Raw genomic sequence first — 23417 nt, 5'->3', positions numbered from 1 at the left:
TGGACAACACGTTCTACTTACTTAAATAGACGTTTTAATAAATGTTTTCTCCTACAACATCAGTGTGCAGCGCCACATTAAATACGCACTACAATCACAATAGTTTAAAGCGATTTGAAGCATGTTTTATATATATTTTGGGGGGGGGGGGCAGAGCTTTGTGACGTCATATTTGAGGGGGGGTCTGAGGGGGGTCTGTGATGAGGGGGGGGGGTCAAAAATCGTCCAAAATCGCGTGACGTCATTTAAGGACGGCCCCTTGCAAAGGGGATGTCTTAATCTTCTGGAAGTTGTGAGAACATTGGCTGCTACCGCTGCAGATGAGTTCACCGTCACCAATCAGGGTTTTTGTATTCGGTTCAAGAATCGATTTTTGTTGTACGGTATTGTATTTTGCGACGCGAATTTTAAGGACACTTTCGCCAGAGTTTCACCTGCCAAGCCGATAGACCGAACTCCTGCCAGTGTTACCACCCATCATCGCACCACGCTCCAAATATAAAAGTTAAACTTTTCTTGAATTCTTATATAGTTTGCAATCAGCTTTACATACGAAATTGATGCTCGAATCAATGGAGCCCTACGGGCCATTACGTGGCCCCAAACCATGAATGAGCCAGTGTTCAGCTCTTATGCTTACACTGAGATACTAAAATGTTTTATTGCCCGTTACAGCGTGTGCAAATACATTCCATAAAAAATTACATCACGTTCAATTGTTACAATGTTTTGAGAATAAAACAATAACGTAATTTTATTGGTACGATTTTAAAGACTCCAGGACGTCAATAGGCGAATAATATACAAGGACGTATACTTGATACAGTGCTGGTACCACGAGTAGAAAGAGAGTATGAAGAGGCAGAACATATTCTAGTGGGGACAAAGTCCCGATTGACACGATGTCTACGGTATAGCCGAGACAGCGATCATAAAATCACCTCGCTTCTTCTTCTGTCGTATGGCTGCTGATGTCGATGGAGACCAACGATTACAATTTCACGTCCAGGTGGCCAAGCCAGACAATCGCATCAGAAGCACCGAACTGCATCGCTGATGTCTCCTTCGTATGTTTGTTGATAGGGCATTGCGTCGTTATACGTTGTTACGGTCTGTTCTGGATGACCGCCAAGGCTGGCACGGCCCGGTTTTATTCATTCGGGTTTTAATCGGTTTTTATATAAAACCGGAGCACCTGGACCCTGCACAAATCCGGTTTTATTAAAGTGAAGTCGGGATTTCAGTCGCATGCACCCACCCATTGGCGGCGTTCTGGCCGGGGCCAGGGCTCAGCCGACGTGCGCGTGGGTCACGCGCACGGCGGCATGGCCACGTGGACCGCTGCTGCTGCGTCCGAGCGAAACCTCTCGACGATGGGATTTATCCATTCCAAGTTGAGGAACAGCCTGGCGCCCAACACAGTCGAGAAGCTCGTCTTCGTTAAGTGGAACCTCAACGCGTTCTACGACTACCCGACGCCGGCGACAAACAACGCCGAGTCCAGCAGCGAGAGCGACGACGAAGACGACGAGCAGGATTGAAGTGTGCACGAGACGCCGATAATAAAGCCAGGTTTTAATCGGCAAAATCGGGTTTAATTCCATTAAAACCAATAACCCGATTTGTCGGGCAAAAAAAATCGGGTTTTTCCCACCCTTGATGACCACAGTCGCACACTAATGGAAAGTTTTTCACTTTCCATTTGTGCATCAGGTATCCACATCTGCTGCCATGGTTTGTGCAGTGGATACGGTTTATGGTGGACCATGAGCTTCTTGGTAGATCAAAAACAATGGATTTTATGCATTGGGTCTTTCACAAGGCAGTGTTTGTTTTGCGAGTTGGTTTTAACTCCATTCGGCTCTCCAAACCTCATTGGGGTTGAACTCGCATTTCTTAAGGTTAAGTGCATGGATCTTGCGCGGCTTCAAGGGATGTTCGAAGGACGTTATTGAGGTCCTGGTGAATGGGAAAGAGACCCTATTACTGGATTCACACGAATTCCCGGAGGGTTGCAGCGTTGTGGCGAATGGGTGGGGGGAGATATGTGATAGTACGGGCAGCCAGGGTGCTGGGGTCGACTTGAGGGTTCCAGTGATACGCCGCATTGCAGTGTTCAGTTGGATATCAACAAGTCAAATGGCGACTACTTCTGGTTCACTCGGCTACAGAGTACACATGGACCATCGCTGATGTCCGCAGCACTGTGGGTGCTGATGCTTCCCAGTTTCTGGACCATGTTCACCCGTTTGGTCTTGGCAGCTACCTTTTTCAGGTGGTCGTGAAAAGTTATCATTCTGGCCAAACCTAGGATGTTTGGTAGGTGGAGTGGAAGATGTGAAGGCTTCTAAGTCAGAAATCGCGACGAAATGTCATCATCCAGAGCAACACAAGCCACGACAAACGGTCCTGTTCAGGGCCAAACAACGCACCTGGAACCATGCTGGCCAAACTAGGGCGTTTGGTGGGTTTATGTGTGGGGTGGTGCGATGTGGTGGTGCAGTGTTCTGAAGGTTATGGGGATGAACATGAGTGGTTTTAATAAGATGCAGCAAGCAAAAAAATTGGAGCAAACGTTAGTCTCCAATTGAAATCATTTAATAGACCAAGGCATAACGATAATTTTACTTTACTGTTTTTTTTCCTACAAGTACGATAGAGCAGATAAAAGAAATGTTGCAACGTACAATATAAGCACCGAGTAACACGATAATGAGATGTCAAAAGGTACGCCCCATGTTGCGCAGGTGGAGATGAATCTGTACATGTTGCACTGACACTCTCTATAGACTTGACACCATTTCATCACAGGCTGAAAACCTTCAGTCCAGTCCCAGTCAGTGACGAGTATCATCAATGAGTGGGGAAAACCGTGCACAGGCCAAATCAAGATAGCATTGCCATGGCACAATTTGATTAAAAACACTTTAAATCTCCCAACAAATTTCGAATATTGAAACTCACTGTAGGTGCTTGAAAAATGTAATCTATCGGTTTATAAAAACATAACAAATGATCAACATGTGGAATCGTTACATCCCTATTATTTTAGAACTGCGAATCAAATGCAATTAATGGCTAAACAGTGACCGTGGAAGCATCACGACAATGTCAGCACGTTGCACAATAAGGCACTCGCGAACAGTGGTTCCCTAGTTGGCTCCCCGTGTTGTTTGGCGTCGTCTCGGATTGGAGTGACGCTCAGTCATCCCCTCCGCACAGCTGCAGCAGCACCTTCCTGTAGTCACCCGATGAGTCACCCTGCGTGAATAAAAGGAACCGCCAAGTTCACCAATATAATCGTTTCAACGATTTCCCGACGAACGTTGGGAGCGTTTTTACGAGTCAGCACTTGGCTTCCACAGCACCCAACAACAAACTATTTTATTTGACCAGGTAAAGCTCACCGAGGTATTAGCTCTTTTTCAGAGGCAACCTGGCCACAAATGATAGCTCAACGAAGTGGCTTATCGTGTGGAAATGTATAGCAGCAAAATACTCTAAACGCAACGATGTTGATTCTCAATTTGAGGGGAAAAAACCGAGGGACCCGGGATAAAAATCCATACGACCAGGGGGAGAGAGAAACGCGTAAAAAATTAAATGTACAGGTGTCAGGGTCGGGATCGAACCCACGACCTCGTGTATATCAGGCGAGGCAGATAACATCTCGCCACCCATTTTCGCACACCATCCCACCCCCCCCTCCTCGCACCCCTTTATGTCCCCTCACAGCACCCACACTCGCACCCGCCCCCCACGCGCCACCTCGCTCCAGCAAACCTTGATGAAGGAGTAGAGGGACTTCCCGTAGAGGCGCTTGAACTCGGCTCGGATGTCCAGCATGTCCACCTCGCAGCGCGACACCATGATGCGCATTAGCGTTGCGTCATCCGTGCCGGCGCCCTGCATCAGAAACGGTTGCGCAAATCAACAAAGTGCCACTACTTGAATAATAATAATTAGAATAAAACTGCTAACCAATTATCAGGGATAGGATTAAAAATGAAGAGGCAACGAAAAAGGCAAGATACGTACCCATGAAAGAAAGTAAACTCGAATGGCTAGGACGTAGGTTGGTGTTAACGTGGAAATTCCGCGTTCTTTTTGGCAGAGACCAGTCTCACCAAAGGACAATGTATATGGATTGTGTGCATGAGGCTAGGGAGTGAAAGGCAGCGTGTAGGACTCTTCACCTTCATAGATTTATAGAGGCTCTCGGCAAAGAAAGCAGGCTTGTTTTTCACGCACTTCACTATGGTGGGGACAAACAAACCCATTAACGAGACACATCTACAACAACAAGAGAAGCAACACCATGCGCATGCATGGATTATATAACACTTTGCAACATGTGTTCGTCATTAGCAGGTATTTAATCAGCAGTTATAACAGTTACGCTAGCGCCAGGCATGCAGGAAGTAGTATGTCTGTAGGCCACAGCGAGGCCTCGGGGTTCGCTTAGCAGCTGTGCCAGGGAGGCGTGCCATAGCCGGTAAGGCCGGGGAATAGAGAGCCCTTTTAGTTCTGGTTTTTGTCTTCAAAATTTAGACAAGCCTTTGATCGATTGAGTATGTTTTATATCGGGAAAGTCCCTAATAGCAACAGAACTTTACACAAAAGTTGTATTCATATTGGATCAACTTCACCAGAGTCATCCTGCCTCCATATGGCAGACATAAGGACGGACAGACAGAGCTCATGTGTTTACGTTATCAATCTTCGTAGGAAAGTGTTAAAAAAATAAAACCAGGGCATTGTATACAGTGTGACAGTGTGGCGCCGTGTTTGTTGGGTGGAATGAAGAGCATTGATGACAGTGCAGGTTGGTGTTGGTATGATATGACGTGGCATAGATGCTGTGGTATGACATGGCATGCCTTGGTATGGGCGCAGAGTGCCTTGGATATGGTGTGGCGCAGAGCACAACGTGGTTTGGGATAATGTTGTGTGGTGCAAAAGAGGTGTCATGCAAGCACAACATTGTGGTGTTGTAGCTTGGTGTGGATAGTGTTGTTGACCTCGTTGTGACGTCTTGTGGTGTGACACACACACATGGCACAGTGTGCCGTGTGCACGGTGCGACTTACCCACAGCCAGCAGCGCATCCTCCACGCTTCCAGACATCTCGCTCTTAATGCTCTGCTCAATGTCCTTGCCGGAAATTCGCTGGTATTCCTCAAACACTGTCCCGTAAACATCACAACACCACCGATTAATCGTAATGATCATCAATCACTCATCATAATCATCACCGGCCATGATGAATCCGCTGATGGATGAAGTCCTCCACCAAGCAGTCAGTATCTCTCATGGTCCCACGATACAAAAAAAAATCCACCCAGGCCCTGCACACGAGCCTATCTCATCTCTGCAGCTCCGTACCAGACACCTTCTTGTGTGCAGGGGAGACCCCTCGCCCAGCAGTAGATTGTCAACGGGGTTTTACATGTACATCTCGGCCCTAGTGTATCATAGTTCTTACAGCCGGTTCCATCTATTCTCAACCAGTTACAATATTTCACGCGAGCGAATTTAGGATTTGTTTGGGATCACGCACATGATGCGTCTGCTGCCACCAAGTGGCAAAATCCGGAGACGAAAGATACCGAATACAGGGAACCAGGGTCATGCCCCATTCTGAAAATGTTCACAAAAAGTCACTCCGTTAAGCAGCCAGTTGCAATGGTCAAGAACAATACAAAGCAATCATATGTATACATAATCTGCATGCGATTACATTGAGTCTATAACAGCGGTGTGGTATTATTTTTCTTCTTATCGAGGGCCGAATTGGACTTTACCCTTGGCAGGTCACACATTAAAAACACACCCACCCACCTCAGTCACTACAAAAGGCTCATTCAGTCATGGAAGTGACCGAGCACACTAACATTAGATACAAAGTGTTGTTGTCGGGCCAAAAATATTGCCCCCTCTAGTACCCAACGACTGCAGCTAAGAAGCTTGCAGCGACGGATACACGTGTGCAGGCCGATTCAAAGTGGTCGTGGGCGGTACAAATCGAAGTTACCGGCCTCATTACCTGGCCTGGAAGCAGCAGGACTAAGTGTTAGAGGGCCTCACTCTCCGTGCGCGACGGACCTTTGTGAAGGTGGGGCACACTGCGGCTGCACAGGATCATCACGAACGCCGTCTCGTCCGTCCCGGTCTTCTTCTCGCCGGCCTGGTAGAGCGTCTGGAGGCCGCACGGAACACCAGCCACCGTGGTGGTAGGGGACATATAGAAGGTGGGTGACCCGCGGGTGTTAGGGTGGGGGGGGATGGTCTTGTTTGCATCGAAAAGAGGTTTTCCGACAATTTTACTCCGACTGTGATATCAACGTGGCGCCATGAGACTAAGTTTACCGTTTGTATCTCTTGCAAAACCAGTCCACCCCATTTGTTTTAGCAAGGCTCGCAGAAGGAGACATCACAAAACTACTTCTGAGACGCCTTCAAGTGACCTCTCAACCACACGAGAAGAGAACTCTCCCACGTGAGCTGCTACTGAGAAATGTTCCGCTACTGTACTAATAAATAGAAACTGATATTGTTAATTCGCAGGGATGCATTTTCACAAAAATAAACAAAACGTTGGTAACAAGGTCTTAAACCACAGGCGGCTTGAAACTCGTATCCCCAACCAAGGGATTCGGCGCTGCCGTCTCTGCGCTGCGAACCCCCGAGACACCCGGCCACTTCCATTGCAACAAAAACCTCGAGAGATAAAGCCCTGGTGCCGGTGCGGGACCGCTCACCTCCGCGTCCTTCTTCACAAGAGCGTCGTCAATGGACGTCCCCTCGTCACGGTTGCCCTTGGCGAGTCGAGAAAGAGAACATCCTTTGTCACTGTTCATGGGAGTCTCCAGAATTAAGCTAAACTATGAACTATTTTAGTATTTTATCAGGTAAGGCCCACTGAGCTCTTTATCAGGACCGAACTGGCCACAAATGATAGCTCAACGAAGTGGCTTATCATCGTGTGGACATTTATAGCGGCCAAATATTTACACACGTGATATCGATTTTAAATGTGAAGGGAAAAACCAGAGGACCCGGAGAAAAATCCACACGACCATGGGTAGAGAGAAACGCAAACTCCAAATATACAGACGTCAGGGTCGGAATCGAATCCACGACCTTCTGTATACCAGGCAAGGTAGTTAACATCTCACCACCGCGGATTAAAAGAGGATGCGCTCCAAACTGGTGCCCAGTGTCAATAAACTTAAACAAATCTGGTCAATCACACACACATACACGGGATGATAAGACGAACGCCCAACTTTGCTTTAAACGACAGGGAAAAAGTGTGCCTTATGATCTTGAAAATACAGTACCCGAGGCATGGAATTTGGATCAGACCACGTTACAACATATCAGGACCCTCCCGATAAAATATTCTTCAGACTCAAATGAGGCGTTCCTTGGTAAATGTGTAATCAAATAAAAAAATATACTTGAAGGAGTGTCCTATATTGGGTTTTTTTTACATTTCTTTAAAAAAGTTTTCAGTCAATTAATGAGTGGGAGGAAACCGCAGCACCCGGAGTAAACCCACAAGTGCACGAGGGGGCAACGCTCCGAGTACACGTGGTGTGCACTTACTGTTGACAATGAAACGAGGACTCGCTCAAAGTATCCCGAAGTATCCGACACGAGGTCATCCTCCAGAGAGCGATGGTACTCTGCGCAGAGCGCACAGAGGATGGCAAATAAACACCCACGGTGCAATCCTCACAAAGGCCGTTGGGAGTGAGTGCTGTTAGCGGGCACCGATGAAGGAGGTGTTGCGTGCCAGCACTGCCACTGTTGTCTTCCAAGTGCTCATGCTTAAAACACTGCATAAGACACTCATTTAAGGCCAGGTCGACCCAGGACCAGTTCTAATATTGCTTGCCACTGATGTTAGCCGTGGTTGGCAATCGAACTCAAGTTGCCTTTTTCTTAGCAGCGAGTGCACAAATCGCTGCGCTATAGCTCCCTCATAGCACGCAGTGTACACATGAACACACACACACACAAAACATTTCCTTCATCGGCTCAAAGACTACAAAAGGAACCGCATATTCATTTTGCTGAGAGATGATTTTTTCCCCCGTGCTTGATTATTTTTGCACACTTGTTTGTTTTCATGATCATTTGTCTTTGGCTGCACCACAGGTTCTGATTTGAGTAGAACTATCTGGAGATTCTATTATCCAAGGAAATCGCTCTTATCTGTGCGGTTATCTGTAGATAACAAAATGTATTTGCTTCCTCTTATCTGCACAAAAGACTCGCAAGATAGGGCGAATTTGGCACTACTGGGAGATCACTCAACAATGATACAAATCCGTTTGTTCATAAGAGTTCCTGGGAATAGTTTCTGCAGATCAATTGAGGTGGGTTGGGGGTCACGGATAAGTATTTTATTGTCGAGCAACTTGAACGGATTTTTTTGCTTCCGATGGTGGTAGCGTGCTGGCTGGTCGCGAGGTCGGCACTCACGGGTTTTGTAGAGCTTTACGATCTCTAGAATGTCTCGGTTTCCACGTGATGCCATGATCTCGATGATGCATCGCTCATTCGTGCCAGCACCCTGCATCGATCGTTCCAGGAAGAGGTGGGGTGGGGGGAAAGGCAGGCACGGGAAGATTTGTGGATTTGGAAATCGATTGTAGCAACTATTTGTCATTCTGCGTTAGCAGCGGTGCACAAACACAATTAACAAAAATGGATCGCGATAAGAAATAAATAATAGACTTCAAACTTTCTGGAAATAAAATAGGCGTTACGATGTTCAAAAACCAAATAGATACCTTTTGCAAGGCATTACGTCTGCATTTCCACCAATCAAAGGGCTGCCAGGTGAAAATTAGCATGTTAATGAGAGATCAGCATGTAATGGTAAATCCGGGTAGCCCTTTGATTGGTGGAAAACCAACCACCGTCGGGTTGGCTGCCCACCACTTGCATTAACATTGGCTGCTGACATTTGGGCTACGCCCATTTCAAACCCTTATAAATAGTTTGCCTTTGGAAGCCAACCCTCCTTTTCCTGAAGACGACCGCTTGTGTTGCGATCGAAACGTCGTAGTTTTTGTTATTTTCTTTGAACCTATCTACGTGACTTTACCGAAAGACCCAAAGAACATAGTACTCCATGTGGGACAGTGCGGGTTGGTGACAGGAAGGGTCAGGACAAGTTCAGATATCAGCCGTGGCCGGGAATCGAACTCTGGTCGCTGGGTTCATAGCGAAGTGTGTGCGAACCACTGCGACACAGCATCACCCCCCCCAAACCAGCTGTTGTCTCACCTGGTTAAACAAAAAAATAAACTTGAAATGTATTTCTTTGAAAAAAATATAAAAGACACATTTTTTTATCTTGTTTGCATGAGGATTCCTTTTTTTTGAAAGATTTTACACATTTGATCTGGCAATTTTGCTATCAACTTGATTAGAAGAACAATGCAATTTCATTGGAACAAAGTTTATTTTAAACCCAGTGCTTAATTCAAGAAAATGTTGGTAAAATATTTTTCTGTTTCAGAAAACACCAGTACATAGACAGTCCCCAACAATCTATTTCGACACACGTTATCTATTACATTTTGTAAATTAAAATGTCTTTGGTTCCTTTTGTACTGAAACAGCAGTACTATGTTGCCAATAGTTTGTTTACGAGGAGTTCGAGCTAGCTGTACAGAACTGCATGTTAAAAACAGAGAGCGTGTTTAATGCGATTTCCGCGATGCGCTCATTCTTAAAAAATTGTTGGTGAATGGCTCCGGGCATTCACACTGCGTGCCCTGGCGCTAGCCATCAGACCAAAGGGTGGAAAACATGAACAGACGCGAGCTCCAAAACCGGCGGTTCTCACAAATGCCAGATTCAGGGTAAACCAATCTCCCAAAATATGAAACGTGTTTCCACTGGACGAGAGGTCATGGGGGGGGCTGAGCGTCGTCATCGGCGGCATCACACTGGGAGGGGCTTGTAGGAGGAGGTTTCTCGCCTTCAGGAGGGGCAGGACGCGGAGGAGTGACTACCACTTTTGACGGTCAAGAGTAAGAGACCACAAGAAAAGTAATCACCTGAATAATCAGCCGACTTATCGTCCCAACTGTAAAAATAGAGGGTTAACAGGAGTCTGTACTATTGAACACGTAGGCTTTCGCGACCAATATCATCCATAAAGTTTTTTTTGGGCCAAATCGCATAAATATAAGCGTGCCGTTAAACCTGCCACCACGCGGCACAGCCAATTAGTAAGGTTTGTCACGTAAACAAAATGTGTCAATTAGTTACTACTTCAGCACACCGGTGTGTTGGAAGAGTAAACCCACAACATTTACAATTCGTTTCCCTGGGGATTACAACAACCAGCTTCATCAGGCGATAGCCAGAATTGTGAAGTCTTCCTGAAATAGGACTTTCTATATCTACGCGATCCATCCCAAAAACCCCCCCCCTATATTAAGTCTGTACCATGTTCATCGGCCCCGCACAACCTCTGCATGACCCACCAACCCCAGCCTCTGGGGTTGCCCAGTGGCCCCCCCCCCCCCGCACCCATACCTGGATGGCTTCTCTCAGCTGAGTCACGTCGTACTTGATGGGCGGCATGAGCAGACCCAGGATGACCGTCTCGAACTTTCCCGACAGCTCGGACTTGAGTTCGTCGGTCAAGTCCTGCGGAGGGGACCCGGGAAGTGCGGGTGAGTAGTGGTGGCTACGCGTCGCGCATTGCGCAAATTGAAGCGCGTGATGGCGAAGGTAGGCAAAGTTTCCGACGCCAAACTGGGCGTCTGACATCGCCCACCTGTCAATGCGACCACACCGATCCTGTCCAGTCGATTTGAGACTGAACAGTTCAATAACAAGCGGGGATGCTGCCGCAGTGTAACAGTGAGCACGCTGGACGTGCGATCCAGAGGTCCTTGGTTCGATCTCTTGGTACGGCAGTCGAAACGATGGGCTCTCTCCTTAACGATCACCCACCGCTGTCCACTCAGCAGTGTAAATGGGTACAATACCGTTCGTATAGCGGCAGGTTGTGTGCGGTGGGGCAGGGTGTGGGCACTCCCAGCTCTTCCAACATGTCTGGCCAGTGTGGAAGAGTAGGCCAAATACCCCCCAGTGAAGGCTGCCAGCAGTGGCATAAGAAAGCAGGGCTGCGCGTACCATTAATTATTTGTAGCCATTTATTAATCCTCTGTTTGATGAAGGACCCCCCCCCCCCACGCAATGCAGGTCATGAGAGTTGTTTGACCATACTTCACCACGCTGGTAAATGTGGGTTTGAAGGGTTTTCGGTTTTAAGGTGGTGATCATGACAAACACGGCACATCTTTCTTGAGATGTGCTTGTGCAACCAATGACAATGCAATCCTTTAATGTATGTATTTCCATGTAAACCCATGTGGTGTGACGTAAGAAGACTTGAGAGTCTTGAGATGTGGGTATGGCGTTAAATAGAGAAAATCAGTGTGAAGGAAGTCCTCGATCAGGTTAAGGTTGAGACAAACCTTATTATAACAATTCGTAATTGGATAATAGATGTGAATTAGGAATATTCTTAGAGGCGACTGCTTGATGAATGAAGTTCTGGAAGGAAGGATTTTATAAGAGAGCCCAAGAGTAAGTTCTGGAAGGACGTTGGGCAAGCAGCTAAGGGGCATAACAATTAAGATGCTGCTTGACGACTTTAGAAACATGCGTTTAAGAGTATTTGCCTGTCATAAACTTCCACACGATAGGCCACTTCGTAAAGATATCACTTGTGGCCAGGTCGCGTCCGAGAGCTTTATAGCTCAGTGGGCCTTACCTGGTAAAATAAAAAATAGTTTCAATAGTTTTAGTTTAAATAGAACGAATGAGTGAAATGAAGAAGTGAAATTCAAAAAAATCGGGAGGGGATAGAGGTTGCCACCCGGTAGAGGACTAAAGGAGGTGGGGGGGTGGGGTATGCACCTTCCCATACGCCGACTTGAAGTTGAGGGCGATCTGCTGGCGCTGAGCGTTGCTGCGACAGGCCAGCACGTCGATAACGGCCTGCTCGTCCGTGCCTGCGCTCACACGCGCACAGAGAGCATCCATCGCGATTACCGCTCTCAAGAAACAAGCTCGCAATGGGTGTGCAATAAATGGAGCACAGGCTCTACCATCACAGCCCTCCGGCATCCCCCGAAGAATGCAAGTCTCCCAATGCCATGTTGGTCATGGGGGTTGTTTGACCATAAACCACCATGCTGGTGAAGTATGGTCAAACAACATAAATATATAGACACACATGCGATCCGATGCCATATTGTCTTCATTAATATTAAATTAATCGATGCCTTGTTACGTGCCTAAATAGCATGAAATGCCCATAATCTGGTTGTTGTTATTTCATTTCAGGGATTAAACAGATACACTCATATTTGGCAGCTCAAGTTAGAATCCTATTAGCCATAGTAATTGATTATTTTGGACACATTTCCATCTACTCACTGGCAAACTATGTGGGTAACCACATCCGTTTCAGGCTGTATATCCAGTTGGACTCGTTGCTCAGACGAGATTCTCATGGGAGTCCGAGCCTGGAGGCATGATCACTCTGTGCAGGACACACCTTCACACGTAACAGTCTTGTGTGTATTTATATACACGCACACAAATGCGCGTGCAAATGGCATGAATCACGCTGGACGTTAGGAGGGGTTCTACTGTGGAGGTTCAGGGTTGTGCTGTATGACTCTCTGATGCATTTTCGAGTTGTACTGCAGATTGTTCTCCCTGATGTCCGACGTTTCGCGACACAGTTCCCGACACATGCCGGGAACTTCTCCAGGAATGAAATTCATCTCCTATACCAAATCATAAATTCACGATTCAGATTTTAACTTGTTTTTAAATCAGCTGAAAACATTTACTTGAAAGATCTAGTAAAGTTCTCTCTATTTGTCAAGGAAGGTGTTGCAATGTGACATGGGCTGTAGGGAAGATTACAAATGAAGAAGTCTGCCACTGTCAGATCCTGAATTCAGTTCCTGCAGAAGCTCCCAGCAAGGTGCAGCAAATCATTGGACATCGTGCCAAACATACAACACAGAGCTGTACACAGCTATACAACAAAACTGTAAATGCCGATAGTAGAAATTCCCTATGGTCAGTGCGATTCAAGTGTATGCCATGTCCATGCGTGTACAACTACAGTATACAAAAGACTTTTGAAACAAAACACAGCCCTTGCTCAATTCAACCTACTGGCTGCTCCCACATCTGCCATCGCTCTGCCAACCACAGCTTGCAACACTACCGCTGCCCCTCCTAGCAGCAACACAGATGTCCCACTTGTAACTTGTAGACTTCCCTACAGCCACTGGTGTCACATTGCAACGATCTCTGCTTGCCAACTGAACATAGAGCAACCCTGTTCGAATTTTTTTAAGTCAACGCTTTCATTTGGTTAAAAATACAACCAATCACTCAGTCAAATTCAAAGCGAAGCAACCATGTCGGCGCTGATCAAAGGGTCCCGGGGATGGAACGACTGAAAAGTTAATTTGCCCAGAGAATCTTTAAGACCATATTAAGGAGACAAACACCCAACCATGAGCTGGAGATGATTTGTAAATTAATCAACGAGCTTCTCGCACGTGAGAGGATACGACATTTCCTGAGAAAACCTGAAGCAAAGTTGGGATAACGAACAAAAATCGATACATGTAGATCAGCAACATACGAGCTTTACTTACATTTACTGGGCACTTTATAATCCTCCTCTCAGGGCTATGTGGTTGGCATCAGAAGGCAGTGGAGCAAAATCCACTTTCAATTCGACGTTTCTTTATTTAAAGTTAATCAAATACAGTAAAACCTTGGATTTTGAGCATAATTCGTTCCGGAAGTTAAGAAAAATGTATTTACGTGCAACAATTCCTAAAAGAATATACAATCACACAAGAAAACGTAAATGTTCATCTTGAATGTTACAGCTTCCGTTCTAGGATGGGCAAAAGGCTAACTGAAGGTCAGTTAAACAGTGCTACAGTGACATTAAGTTAGGTGTTTCATGACGTAGTTTGTGCATCACTGCCATTAATACAGTACAATTAAATTCAGTGAAGTGTTTGATGACATACTTTCGTGCAAGAGTCACTGCCATTAAATTTACACGAGATACAATTATTACTCTGCTCATTTCTTTTTGTAAATATTACAGCTTCCGTCCTAGGACGGGCAGAACGCTAGTTAGTAAGGTTTGTTATATACTTCAGCACACTGGTGTGCTGGAGAGTAAAGCCACTACATTTACGATTCGAGTACGACGTGTCGCTGGTGATTACAACTAGCTTCATCAGGCGATTAGCCAGAACTGTGAAGAAGTCTTTCCGTTTCGATTTAAAGCTTTCGTGACTGCAAGGATTCATCTTCTTTGGTTCTTTCGGTAAAGTTACGTAGAATGAGAATAAAATAATAAATTGATAAAATAATTATTATTGTGTTATTTTATTTTATCAATTTATTATTTTATTCTCATTCTACGTGACTTTACCGAAAGAACCAAAGAAGTCTTTCTGTTCCAGCCTTAAATACAGTCGTCGAGGTAATATCATCAGTGTGAGCCTATCGTAAACACACGTACATCGACTTGTAGATGTACTTACTCTACCAGCCACCAATCTCTTCTCCAAAACACTGGCTGAAATGAGTGCACCCTCCCCTCCACCTTGCGACAAGCATAGCATCGCTGAAGTGTGCAAGGCGTAGAATTACTTACCAATGCCCTTCATGGCCTTGCGAAGCTTTTCCGCGTCTTGCAGGGCATTGAAGCCAGACGCCTCGCGCACAGTGCCCCTTGCCTGATCGCCACACCGTGAACACAGCTCAGAACGGCACCGCTGAACGTACCTTTCCACCGTTATTAATGAAGACTGGGCGCATTCGTCAGTTTAAAAAACTGTCACCGGGAAAACATTTTTAATACATATTATTGCTTGTTTCGGTAAAGACATGTGACTTTACCGAAAGAACCATGAATATGAATCCCTGCAGTCACGAAAGCTTTAAATCAAACATTTTAATACAGTCATACCTCGGTATACGACCGCTTTGGAAAACGTCGAATTTGGTATGTCGTGTTTTGACGAGGGAAAAAAAATGTGTTGGGATACGACGTCTTGCTTGGGATAGGACGCGCTTGCTAGAACTTGTATGGGTCGGGATGAGTCGCCGCGTACCCGCGTGTACCCCCGTTCACGACTGAAACAAAGCGCCGCTCCTCAGTCTCCTCCTCCTCTTCCTCGCCACCATCCTCGTAGGCTATCAACTCCTCTCAGCAAGGTTAAGTGATGTTACATTTTATTTTTATTTATGCATTTATTTTAATGTATGTATGCATTTTAGTACTAAGTAGTGTCTACATTATGTTACACAACCACATTAATGTATAATATGCCATATAAAATATCATTTCTTATACTCTGGAACGGATTATTTCCTTTCCCTTCATTTCTTATGGGAAAAATTCGTTTGGTAAACGTCGTTTTCGGTGTAAGTCCTCCTACCTTGTGGAACGAATTAACGACGTATACCGAGGTACCACTGTACTTTAATCTCGTCCCTATGATCACTGTTACGTTGCAATTATGGCTTTCTTTTTTGGTGATTTCGAAAACGTTTTTTGGTTTGGACATGTTTGTTTTGTTGTAGTACGGAGTTAGACTGATGACCTTAATCGAAGTTTTCTTGTGGTTTTTGTTGTTGTTGTTTGACTTGCATCCCACTGGGATTTTTTTTTTGCACACAGCGTTGGTGTCCGGTGCTTTTTTCAGGAATATTTTGCTGGGTTTTTTCATGGATTTTCTGTTTGCGCAGTCACATAGTCACTTTAAGATGTTTTCTTGTTCGTGTTTTTTTTTTGTTGTGGTTGCACCCGATTCAAGAGCCGAATGGCTCACAGGGCTATACCAAAACAAATCAACTGAAAAATAAATAAATAAACTATGACATAAAGTTCGTCTCCAAATCTTCTGGATTATCCACCCTATCTCTACGGCCTCTCTATGTGCGATGACGAAGGGCCATTGACCGAAACGTCACCCATTGTATATTTTCCCCTTTTAAGGCCAGTGTTATTGACAAATTTGTTGGGGTTTATGTTTGTTAATTATGCTTCTGCACCACTGCCAACACAGCAGCACCAAATAATTGACCGTTCTATAGGGTGGTTCCGTTTATAGACACCACACTAAATAGAGATAAATTATAGAGAAAACTACATTTTATTTCAAAGCCTCCCTACATATCTACACATGTAATATGCCGACGTTTCAGGCACCTCCGATTGGCACGGTTGGCTACGTACGGTGCGAAAGAAGTTCAACGTACAAACAACAGCCCTTCTTCGGAGCAGAGCAAAACAATGTTTCTTCAATTTTGATTTAAAGCTTTCGTGACTGCAGGGATTCATATTCTTGGTTCTTTCGGTAAAGTCACGTAGAAGGGAAACAATAAAAGAATAAAAATATAAAACAATAACCATTTCGGGTCTTGATTGATCGCACGTAAGGTGGCTTTCAGACCGCATCCATTATTTTCGTCTCCCCCCTCCTCTTTTCCGAACATAGATGGATTCGTCCATCTGAACAAACTGTCAAATCGCTCTCCGTGGTGCTAACGTTAAAAAAACCGCCACTTTTTTAAAATTTTCTTGCTGTGGTTTTGACATCTGATGATGATTGCTTGTGTTGCAGTCGAAACGTCGTGAGAATTTTATCGTTTTATATTTTTATTATTTTGTTTCCCATCTACGTGACTTTACCAAAAGAACCAAGAATATGTTTCTTGATTTAAATTTAAAATAGCTCATTATAAACTCGGTGACAGATTAGCTGTGCTCTCCCGAGGCTCATCAGCAAGCAGCACATGACCAGCCACGTACTATGGGGAAACCATATACAAGGTCATGCATAAACAGTAATAGGGGTGGAAATTTAAATATGGGGTGGAAATTATAGACAAACCAACAAATAGTCCTTCCGACTCCCAGCCATCTCAATACACATGAATCAAATGAATTAACACTTCCCTTCTCTGTAATTGATGGTTGTTATCACTTTGATGACATAAGATTCACATCACCTATTGAGTGCAAAGCAAAGGGGGTCATTCGTTCGTTGGATATAGTGAGGGAAAAAAGTATTTGATCCCCTGCTGATTTTGTACGTTTGCCCACTGACAAAGAAATGATCAGTCTATAATTTTAATGGTAGGCTTATTTGAACAGTGAGAAACAGAATAACAACAAAATCCAGAATAACGCATGTTAAAAATGTTATAAATTGATGTGCATTTTAATGAGGGAAATAAGTATTTGACCCCTCTGCAAAACATGACTTAGTACTTGGTGGCAAAACCCTTGTTGGCAATCACAGAGTTCAGACGTTTCTTGTAGATGGCCACCAGGTTTGCACACATCTCAGGAGGGATTTTGTCCCACTCCTCTTTGCAGATCTTCGCCAAGTCATTAAGGTTTCGAGGCTGACGTTTGGCAACTCGAACCTTCAGCTCCCTCCACAGATTTTCTATGGGATTAAGGTCTGGAGACTGGCTATGCCACTGAAGGACCTTAATGTGCTTTTTCTTGAGCCACTCCTTTGTTGCCTTGGCCGTGTGTTTTGGGTCATTGTCATGCTGGAATACCCATCCACGACCCATTTTCAATGCCCTGGCTGAGGGAAGGAGGTTCTCACCCAAGATTTCACGGTACATGGCCCCGTCCATCGTCCCATTGATGCAGTGAAGTTGTCCTGTCCCCTTAGCAGAAAAACACCCCCAAAGCATGTTTCCACCTCCATGTTTGATGGTGGGGATGGTGTTCTTGGGGGCATAGGCAGCATTCCTCCTCCTCCAAACACGGCGAGTTGAGTTGATGCCAAAGAGCTCCATTTTGGTCTCATCTGACCACAACACTTTCACCCAGTTGTGCTCCGATTCATTCAGATGTTTATTGGCAAACTTCAGACGGGCATGTATATGTGCTTTCTTGAGCAGGGGGACCTTGCGGGCGCTGCAGGATTTCAGTCCTTCACGGCGTAGTGTGTTACCAATTGTTTTCTTGGTGACTATGGTCCCAGCTGCCTTGAGATCATTGACAAGATCCTCCCGTGTAGTTCTGGGCTGATTCATCACCATTCTCATGATCATTGCAACTCCACGAGGTGAGATCTTGCATGGAGCCCCACGCCGAGGGAGATTGACAGTTTTTTGTGTTTCTTCCATTTGCGAATAATCGCACCAAATGTTGTCACCTTCTCACCAAGCTGCTTGGCAATGGTCTTGTAGCCCATTCCAGCCTTGTGTAGGTCTACAATCTTGTCCCTGACATCCTTGGAGAGCTCTTTGGTCTTGGCCATGGTGGAGAGTTTGGAATCTGATTGATTGATTGCTTCTGTGGACAGGTGTCTTTTATACAGGTAACAATCTGAGATTAGAAGCACTCCCTTTAAGAGTGTGCTCCTAATCGCAGCTCGTTACCTGTATAAAAGACACCTGGGAGCCAGAAATCTTTCTGATTGAGAGGTCAAATACTTATTTCCCTCATTAAAATGCAAATCAATTTATAACATTTTTGACATGTGCTTTTCTGGATTTTATTGTTGTTATTCTGTCTCTCACTATTCAAATAAACCTACAATAAAAAATATAGACTGATAATTTCTTTGTCAGTGGGCAAACGTACAAAATCAGCAGGGGATCAATTACTTTTTTCCCTCACTGTATATTTACATGGATTGCCCTGTATAATATTAACAAATAATGTACAGTTAACAATTTAGTGTCTATGGGCGATTAGTCGGGTAGTGGATTAACCGTGCTTGTGAAATGAAGGAATAGTAAAAGTAGAAAATCCATACTGGCTTTTACAGACGCTGGGCTCAATTATCAGCTGCTTCTCTCATGCTCCATCGCTCGAGACCCATTGTTTATTAAAGTACTAACAAAGTTGCATAATCTATGTCCTGGCATACATCCTCAGCACGCAAACGCTAATTCTGGCTAATCGCCTGGAATGTTTGGCACAAAAAACCCACAAAAGAAGCCAACTCGACAACATTAACAGCAGATGCAAAGCGCACACAGTTACGCTATAAATATAGCTATAGCAAATAAAAGAGGAACACGTGGTTGAATATTACACAAAACTGCCGCTTGCAACCTACATGTGGTGCAGTGCTAAGAAAGCGCAACAAGCCAGAAAATGCAATTTGACTGCATCGCACTCACGAGGTCCGGTGGTAGGGTAAACGGACAACGGAGCCAGGTGCATGGTCACCTCAATTAGTGTTCTGTGAACCCTATTTTATCACTCGGAACACTGGCACCACTGCTCCCTAGATCAAATTTCCCAATGGCACACCAGCTTGTATTTACCACTCACAAAATATTTGATCAGCTGTGCCTTAACAACCCATGTGACTGGACACGAACTCATTAGCATTGCCCTGGAGCAGCGTTGTTAACTCATTACCGTGGGTTACTCATTAACTATTTATGCTTTGTCTATGGCAGCACAATTTCCGAAGGTGAATGCGTTCAATGGATTCCCATATTTAAACCGAGTACTCTTACCCAACAACATCTAATAATCCAGCAGCATTTGCTCAACAAGGCAGACTCTGCTGACGAAACCCAAGAGGTAAAACTAGTCCAGAGTTCGCTTGCTTAAATTGACGCTTCTTGATAGCAAGGGTCTGGGGAAAGCCAACAGACAGATGGACTAAAACATATTCGTGATGATATGTGGAGAAGTAGAATGGAGTTATGTATATTTACGTTTTAATGTAGTGTAACTTAAGAGAGCACCTTTAAGGTCAAAAGAAAATAGGAAACGTATACACCAAGGACATTTGATTTCAAAGCTATTCCATAATTTTACAAAATTAGCCTCAACTCAGGGATCATTTTGATTTAAAGCTTTCGTGACTGCAAGGATTCATATTCTTGGTTCTTTCGGTAAAGTCACGTAGAAGGGAAACAATAAAATAATAAAAATATAAAACAATAAAATTCTCACGACGTTTCGACTGCAACACAAGCAATCATCATCATTATCCCTCAGCATATGGTCTGTGTTAATATTATATTTATAAATCATAAACAACTGTCTTGAGAAGATTTACTGTACTGCCAAACCTAACCCGATGCCAATGCAATCGGGCATGACTACAGTATTTAAATGGGCAGTAATTTCACGGACTTTTAAACTATATTTTAATATTGTGGGAGAAGCACCTACATTGACCGATGAGCTTGCTTCAAGTAACTCATCCGGTATTGTATATAAGAATGCAAGATGCAATTGGCCATTATGTGAAATCACCTATTAGATTTCCTATTAAGGCCTCGGTGTTATAGACGAACGTGCCGAGATCACTCTATTTGCTAATTATGCACCACTGCTAACGCAGCAGCAGAATCACCAGATATGTAGTTTTACGGTATACAGTAGATTTGTAATTATCCATCCAGGAAAACTTTACTGGATAAGCAGTAGTTACTTGAAAAAAAAATCTAGGCCTTTGCTTTGCCAACAGGATAGCTATTTATTATTTAACTTTTAATACTCAACAAAGCCAGCATCGAGAAAACAGAACCAGGACACACACACTGGTCTAGATCGCCACTGTGCGCAGTGCAAGTGCGTGGATTCGGAGGAGAATCTCGTTCCGATCTAAGCCAGAAAAGGGCAGCAGAGCAAAGAGATGAATAAAGGATGACACGTGGAGGCCAGAATAACCCCTGCTGCTGCCCAGTTAGCCACGGGTCAACAAACGGGGCCGATACCTTCCCATATACCACGCAGCTAGCATGTCAGATTTAAAAATGTGATACCAATTATTTGGTAAATGCCGTGTTGTGAGTGGTACACAAGCACAAAATATAAGATTTCGTTTTAAAGCTTTCGTGACTGCAGGGATTCATATTATTGGTTCTTTCGGTAAAGTCACGTTGAAGGGAAATAAAAATAGTATATAAAAATAAAAATTAAGAAAAAAACGCCACTTTTTTTCAAAAAATGTATTGTTGTGGTTTTCACACATGATGATGATTGCTTGTGTTGCAATCGAAACGTCGCGATCATTTTATTGTTTTATTTTATTTCTTTTATTATTTCCCTTTTACGTGACTTTACCGAAAGAACCGAAAAGCAATACAAAACTATGAAATAATTGGCTGCATTAAAAACATAACCTGCTGAATAGTGGACTACTCAAGAAGGCAATGTGCAAATTAGACGGCAAGAAAGGTAAGTTAACATGCAATGGTTAATACCCAAAGGTAGATATGTAATTAAGAGTGGAACCAATCAATGGTGAGATAGTGCACTGGCTATGAACCTAGAGGGCTGAGTTAAATACCCGAGCATGGCCAACATCAGTGGCAAGAGGCATGCTGCATGCATGGTCAACCAACATCATAAAACAGCCCACCCCATTCAGTGGAAGGATGTAGAATGCATCGGTGGCCACTGCATTCTGTATATTGTTTATGAATTAACAGGTTTGACTTGTCAAACTGGTTTCTCATCGTTGTCGCTTTAAGTCCGCGAAGCCCGCAAGGGCGATTGCATGAAGGTACAACAGCGAATCCATAAAATGTTGACTTTAAACTTTCGTGACTGCAGGAATTAACATTGTATGGTTCTTTCGGTAAAAAAATCACATTGATAGAAGAAATAAAGTGAATAAAAATATCACGTTTCGATCGCAATGCAAGGGGTTCGAAACGTCGTGCTTAGCGTCCGAGATTCGATACATTCCAGGTAATTTGGTACATCGGGCAGAATGGAGAATGTGTAAAAAATAAATTTATGTTTGTGGTTCGTAATTACGTATTTATTAAACCACGCAGAAACCATTTACTGTGGGTTCGTCGTATATAATTCGGCAGCTGTGCGTGTGTGTGACCACATAATCGGGAGAATACCGTACAAAATAATGTTGAAATCGTCTCTCATCTCAGAATATGTATTTACACCGGAGAAATCCGATGAGCTATAAAGCTCTTTCCCCCCTTCCCCTCCTTGCGTGTCAGTATGTAGACCTTGAGATGCTGGACTTACTGCCATGTTCGAGGTGAGTTGTTGTCGATGAATGATCTAAGACGAGACAATTAAAGGACACAGTTAATCTTTAACGATGTTGCCTTGTTAGCGAACACCTATAAATAATAACACTCGGTATGTGGGGGGGGGGGTGACGTCACCGCGGTGCGTGTGCCAGGCTAGGTACACCTCGAGGCGGCAGCAACAACAACAAAACCTCCCCAACAATGAACGCATTTTTAAAAACACCGAGCACAAGTTGTCAACTAATCGCCTGTTGGCCACAAGCCAAACACGACCGTAACAAACGCCTCCATTTTACGCTGACAAAACCTCGTGCGATGCGAGTAAAATACCGCGATTATTATAAATCCTTTTCTCGCCGTCGCTCCACCGCTGGTTGAAGGCCTTCCCCATCACCACCACCACCACCAGGCCAGGCCGATCATACTTCATATCAGGCTGGTCACGGAGCGTGTTGGTCACGCACGGTGAGGACCCGGCGAAGGGATCGCTCGCCACTGATGTCAGCCGCGTGGCTTGGCGTGGAACTCGCAGCGAGCTAACCACTGCGCCACCGCTCCCCGCAAACCCCCCCCCCCCCCTCGTCTCGTCAAACTCACTATGTGGGAATTTAATCAACACAATTCGTTTAAATAAATACACAGACAAACATTCCGTAACCGAAAACAGACGCGCGACAAAAGCATTTTTAACGCGCGACAAACTATTAAATATTAATTTAACAAAAAAACCACACACAATCGGGCGCTCACACAACACACAATCGGGCACACATACAACACACACGACAATGACGCCGTCTCTCTCACCTGCGATGAAGAAAATAAACTTCTAGATTTTGCCTTCTTCACCCCGAGATTAAAACCACGCACTTCTTAACAAGTCAAAAAGTACCGAGGGCCGTGGCAGGATGCTGTGGGGCCTGCCTTTGTGGGGGTTTATATTGGCCGGGGTCGGCAGGGCGTGTCCCGTCAAACATTAGCAAGTAAAAAAATAAAATAATAGAACGTGTTGCTCGCTCCCTCTCTCTGTCTCTGTCTGACACGAGGATTGTAGCCAGCACAAACGTGGGACGTTGGGCTACAAACGCAATTCCCTACGTTGGATCAACGTTTGGAAAATCAACCGCATGCCAACGTTGGGTCAACGTTGGGCCAAATCCTTGTCAACGTTGGGTCAACGTTGGACCAACCGCGTGTCAACGTTGGGCCAAATCTTTGTCAACGTTGGGTCAAAGTTGGGGTAAATCCTTGTCAACGTTGAGCCGACGTTGGGCCAAATCGTTGTCAACGTTGGGGCAAATCCTTGT

General features: G+C 44.7%; 1 protein-coding gene across 2 annotated transcripts; it reads right to left on the bottom strand.

Annotated features, from left to right (window-relative positions):
* Window positions 1-2582: 2582 nt before the first annotated feature.
* On the bottom strand, window positions 2583-23075 carry LOC116951073 (annexin A4-like). 2 transcript variants are annotated; one of them, XM_032969448.2, is made up of 13 exons: window positions 22918-23075; window positions 22103-22138; window positions 14756-14837; window positions 11962-12056; window positions 10567-10680; window positions 8494-8584; window positions 7612-7691; window positions 6762-6818; window positions 6106-6199; window positions 5091-5186; window positions 4197-4255; window positions 3784-3906; window positions 2583-3261 (listed from the first exon to the last, which is right to left on the bottom strand). In XM_032969448.2, exons 2-13 carry the CDS (start codon window positions 22106-22108, stop codon window positions 3202-3204), a joined length of 957 nt encoding a protein of 318 aa, XP_032825339.1. In that variant the 5' UTR covers window positions 22109-22138; window positions 22918-23075; the 3' UTR covers window positions 2583-3201. The 2 variants fall into 2 exon arrangements, with proteins under 2 accessions (XP_032825339.1, XP_032825340.1); XM_032969449.2 differs by lacking the exon at window positions 22918-23075 and adding an exon at window positions 22441-22572.
* Between the last annotated feature and the right edge of the window lie 342 nt (window positions 23076-23417).

This window comes from Petromyzon marinus, chromosome 41, assembly GCF_048934315.1.
Source record: "Petromyzon marinus isolate PM22_M1 ecotype Great Lakes invasive population chromosome 41, UKy_Petmar_22M1.pri1.0, whole genome shotgun sequence".
Lineage (NCBI taxonomy): Eukaryota > Metazoa > Chordata > Hyperoartia > Petromyzontiformes > Petromyzontidae > Petromyzon > Petromyzon marinus.
Note: the sequence above shows the minus strand (reverse complement) of the source record. Positions and strands in the feature narration are given on the sequence as shown.

What these genes read in the sequence shown, in the direction of transcription:
- LOC116951073 (XM_032969448.2), bottom strand. An exon ending in TTGTGAAGAAGGACGCGGAG is followed by an intron (nt 6,200 to 6,761) that starts GTGAGCGGTCCC and finishes TGCGGCCTCCAG; the next exon opens with ACGCTCTACCAGGCCGGCGA. An exon ending in GCCTCTATAAATCTATGAAG is followed by an intron (nt 3,907 to 4,196) that starts GTGAAGAGTCCT and finishes TTTCTGATGCAG; the next exon opens with GGCGCCGGCACGGATGACGC.